Genomic DNA, 5,139 nt, shown 5'->3' on the forward strand with positions numbered 1-5,139 from the left:
AAATGTATTTTCCGCCGCCTCATCTCGAATTTTCCGCAAGGTTCCGCTCCAGGAAGCGGTCAGAGAAACTCGGTTCTGTCCCTTAGATGAGCATTTCGGGAAATTATTTTCCCCGAGCTCTCATACGGAGATCGGGATCGGCGAAGCATCGGATAGTCCTCATCCACCCCTAGACTGGCCCATCAGTGAGGCGCCTCTCGTCTAATTAGGGCCACGGTGGCTCCGTTTTACGGTTTTCGCCGATCAGTTGAGCAGAGATCAGTCGTCGACTTGGCTCCGAGTGAGCTCAGCACAGCAATCACGGCGCAGCGATGACTTCTCTCGCTGGTCCCCAAAAGCCGAGTTACTCCGTCGTTTTCGATAATCCGCTGCATCGATTCGACGTCTCATAGGTCCCCACGGATTGCCGTAATCATTCTCTCATGGGATGCTCTCCGCCAGATTCCAGTGCGTCACCGATTCCGCCCCCGGCCAGACAGGCGATCGCGGGAGATCTCTTTAAGCTTCTCAATCCTCCTCGGAGGAGTATATAAATGGAATCCCGATTTGGAAGCCTCGAGTTCACCATGTTGCTACCCTTGACGACTCTAGCGCTCATCGCCTCAATCACGTGCGAGCTTCATTGCGGGGAGCCCGTGGTGCAGCCTCAGCTCATCGACCTCAATATTATCGGGGGTCAGGAGGCACTTCCCAAGGCGTTCCCATGGCAAGCGGGACTCTACACGAAGCCGAGGTTCAACTTACCTTCTTTCAATCACGGAAGCCACTTCTGCGGTGGTGCCCTCATCGATAACCGCACCGTGATCACGGCAGCTCACTGCCTGGGCATGTCAATCAGTGCAGTGCGTGTCCACCTCGGATCTCACCAGCGCTCCACCAAAGACGACGGGGAGATCTTTGTGGATATCAAGGATGTCTGTCCTCATCCCTCATGGAGGGGGCAACTGAATGACATCGGCATCGTTCGTCTCGACCGAGAAGTCACTTTCACCGATGCGATCCGACCGATCTGTCTCCCTGAGCCTAACGAGGAAGTCAGCCAGAATGATAAATTATACGTGACTGGATGGGGCTATACCTCTAGCGGCGTGGAGCAAAAGCCCGCCGAAGTTCTCATGCAGGCTCGACAGATGCAAATAACCAAGGAACAGTGCCGAAATTTGAGGCCTACTAATCCCGAGAAACTCATCTGCACTCTCCACAGCCGAGGCTCATCCTGCCATGGGGATTCTGGAGGACCTCTGCAAATCAAGCGAGGGAAGTACTGGCAATTGCAGGGAGTCGTGTCCGGCGGCCCTCCTATCTGCGGCACCCCTGACTGGCCGATGTACTACACCGAAGTCTCGAAGTACTTTGATTGGATCGAAGCATACAAGAAGTCTCCAAACCCGACGTTCGATAGTAGTATCTGTGGATAAGGATCACGGAGTTCGTGTCCATTTCCGACGTGCTCGGAAAACTGGTCATGTGACGATCTCATCGGATTCAGTTTTTTTTCTGAGAATCGCTCGGCACAACCGCATCGAAGGGCCGTATCTGCGAGGCGTTCGGTCGCGGAGCGACGAACGAGATCGCTGCGGAAGTCGTGGATGAAAACCACGATCTCGGGGAAGATCGCCATAGAGCGGGGGATCCGTGAACTTGCAGCAATAAAAGGAGCATATCGGCGATCCTGCTCACTATCTCATGAGGGTCACACCTGTCTGAAGCAAGACCTCACAGAAGATCTGATAGGGGGCTGCTCGAGCCTAAGCGAGCTCGAATTGTCGAGAGCCTATCAATGAGCTCTGCTCATCGGAACCACCGGATAATAATTGGACCCTACGCTTGCTCGAACCGGAATCTAGATCCGCGAATGGGGTTTCCTAGTCAAAATCCGTTCGGCTCGTCGGGCCAGCCGCTCATTAGGACCGAGATGGCTCGGCCCCGACCAGTCCCGTTGGACGGAGTCTGATCTATTCCATTTAAGAGGCGGCATTGGCCTCCTCCATCTTCTTTCTTCACTGACTCCGTCGAATTCCGGAGTCTCCGTCTTGGGCATATCTCCCCCGCTATGATACGAAAGTTGGAATAGAGGCATTACCGGAGATTTTTCATCCACCTCCAGACTGCGCAATCGGTGAGACGCTCCTCGTCTAATCTGAGTAAGTCATGAAGGCTGCCTTCGGGATGATCAGTCGTCGACTTGACTCCGAGTGAGCTCTTGTTTGAGAAAGTCGACCGGAGCCACATTGAAGAGCTGGAAAGAACAGCTTTCCCGGGACAATTCCTAGGGACAGCTTTCTCTTCACTCTTTAGGAATGGAGCCGTGGGTTACAACATTCTGCTCGTGGAAGCCCTGCGCATATCCCTCAGCTGCGAGGGTCGTCGTGGCAGATGATCACGCGGACTCTGCCGCGGTTGACTCCCGTGGTCATCATCGAACAATATTCTCCACAGCCGTTGCACTAGAATAGACTGCTCGAGTGGAATCGGGAATAAGCTCAGAACTTCAGGTTGCTACGAACTTCGGAACAATCCTAGGGAGACGGCTCTTGATCGTTGTGGATTCGGATCTAGATGGGAGCCGCAGTGTGAGTTTCGAGAGACTGGGGTCGACGGTTTCCCCATGAGGAACACTCTTGGTCTGCCAGGTCTGAAATGCGTTGTACAGCATGCAATCCTGTCACGGAGGGATGACATGCCCTGGTGGCGTCGCCGAATGAGGGAAAATGACTGTTCACTCGACAATATTCGGAACACAGTTATGCCGTCGTCCAAAGCCAACAGAATTGTAGAATGAACACGTCAACCCAGGATTTGCCCATTAGTTCGGAGACAAGGGCCGTCCCGGAGGCTGGGAATACCGCTCTTTCCCCGGAAGAACGGAAGGAGCTCCCTTTGAAGAGGTCTCACTGAAATTACAGCTCCGCTCCTCCTCGTATTCCCTCCTACGTGTATTTGCTATCCACACGATCAAAGAAGTCCACGAATTCGACCTCTTTCTATCCGACCCCGATTGGCTCTGCCATAAGCCGACGGTAGCAAAACATTTGTCTACACATAGTGCGCTGTGTCTCGTAATCAATGGGTCCCGACAAATCAATGATAGTGCCCACGGGATAGGCTTCACTCTTTCCACAGGTAGTATCCAATCGCAGCGTCGCGACTTCCACGGGAAGAGTTCCGTAGCATGAGACCCACTGATATTCATTGACCTCGCTTCCGCAGAAAGTCCCCCACAGAAAATATAGCCGCCTCGGTCCAATGGCCGGGTCGATTCCGTTCAGTGTTTGATATTTCCCTTAATCGGACACACGTGCCGGTAGTCTGCAGGCAAGGTCATATGCTTTGACTTATTCAGCGAGAAGCTCCCATCGTTAAGTGTGAGTGCACAGACACCTATCGCGTGACTGTCACAGAATCGCGTCACGGAGGGTTTCAGCCGGGGATTCGCTTGCGTCACCCGTGAGATCGATCGCTGTCCGCGTCAGAGACCGCAACGAGGTCAATGATATTTCGATGCGTTTCATCACCCTCCACGGTCAGTATCGACCGATATTTTCTCGGGCCGTTTTACGCGATGCGGCTGTTATGAGCTGGGGCAAAGCACTCCGTATGTTCGAATTGGATCGAGCATGTATTCATGTTTTGAACCAAGCATTAGCATCACAAGCATGGCGATGAATTTCCGCTCGAGACCAGCCAAGCCAGTCTGTGGAGGGTCTATGGGCGCCCGAAATGGCCGCGAATTCCGGGACGAAAAGTCGCGACGGAGGTCGAGCCTACCTGTGATACCTGCCGTGTGTAGACGTCTTTCCCCCTTAATGAGCTCTGGGCGGTGCCTATCAGGAAACGAATGATACCCATTCCATGCTTTGGCTCGGAACTCCAAAGAATCTTTCGCGGAGTATGCACCTCGACACCTCAGGACACAGCCGTTCGGCATGAAGTTCATTTGCTCTCAGATCGGGAGGTGGGAGGACAAATAGTTTTCTACCTCCCCGACTTCCTGAAGACCATGAAAAGGCCCCTATTTCTCGGTTCGGCAAGCCGATGCGGCCGTCTCCTCCGCCACTGGGAGCATTGGATTCACCTTCTGATTGAACCGCGTGTCACAGGGCTGATGGACGAGATTTCTCCTTCAGCTCTTCGTAAAATTCCTACCGAAAACAGGTTGGAACCCAGTTCGTCGGCCTCAAGCAATTCGCGGGTCGATTCAGAATTTTATTAGCCGGGACTGACCCCAGCAGAACCAATGTCTCAAACCAATGACTTCCGCATTCTATCGAGTCGAGAGGTACGGACGACGATCTTTCCCCAGGAAATATCATTTCCCGAAGGTAGCGTCGCTCGCTTATGCTGACTACGTCGTGATCAGCCGGATTCAGCGGCTCCGATCCTCGCTATGTGTCAGATCGACCATGGAAATTCATAATCGGAGGGAATGTCGCTACACCAATGCTCTCAGGAAGTTAGACTCGCGTGTCTTATCGTCGCGTGTACTTCGCCGAGGCACGGGTTGAGCTTTCTTTGCTTTCCGAAACGTCACAACGAAGGCGGTCTATATCACATTGTTTCGCCGTTCCTCGCTTACAGCACTTCCGTCGCTTGGCAAAATGGTTCGCCATCGATCGCTCCGCGTTTTTGTGTTGATACTCGTCGACCGACTGAGCTTCAGTGGAAACTCCCTCGAGGCCGCCGAACTGAGTTTGGGAGGCAAGACAGGAGTTACAGACGGAGTCTCCCGCGGATCCGGCCTCCACGGTGGAGCAAATGGAATGCTCCGCGGCAAAAACGGCCTGTCGGGCGGACTCGGAGGTCTTGGTGGTCAAAGCGGCTTGTCCGGTGGATTTGGAGGAGCACGGAGCGGCGCTGGAAGTCTCGGAGGCGGACTTGGAACTCATGGAAGCCTCGGAGCAGGCCCTGGAGCATCCGGATTACATGCAGGCGGACGAGGCAAATCTGGAAACGCTGGAGCCGGTCTCGCAAACTTTCGAGGCGGCTCAGGGGGCCTCGGGGGTGGGCTAGGAGGCTCCGGGAGCCGCGGCGGGGGACTGCGAGGCTCCGGAGGTCACGAAGGTGGAATCGGCGGCTCAGGAGGTCATGGAGGCGGACTTGGCGGTTCGGGAGGTCATGGTGGAGGACTCGGAGGCTCGG

The 5,139-nt window shown here is 54.3% G+C and overlaps 1 protein-coding gene across 1 annotated transcript; it reads left to right on the forward strand.

Moving 5' to 3' along the window:
- Positions 1–452: 452 nt before the first annotated feature.
- LOC100901819 (chymotrypsin-like elastase family member 2A) lies at positions 453–1,667 on the forward strand. Its single transcript, XM_003740713.2, has one exon. It carries the CDS (start codon positions 534–536, stop codon positions 1,416–1,418), a length of 885 nt encoding a protein of 294 aa, XP_003740761.2. The 5' UTR covers positions 453–533; the 3' UTR covers positions 1,419–1,667.
- Positions 1,668–5,139: the final 3,472 nt, after the last annotated feature.

The sequence above is a fragment of the Galendromus occidentalis genome, unplaced genomic scaffold, assembly GCF_000255335.2.
Source record: "Galendromus occidentalis unplaced genomic scaffold, Mocc_1.1 scf7180000077086, whole genome shotgun sequence".
Classification (NCBI taxonomy): domain Eukaryota; kingdom Metazoa; phylum Arthropoda; class Arachnida; order Mesostigmata; family Phytoseiidae; genus Galendromus; species Galendromus occidentalis.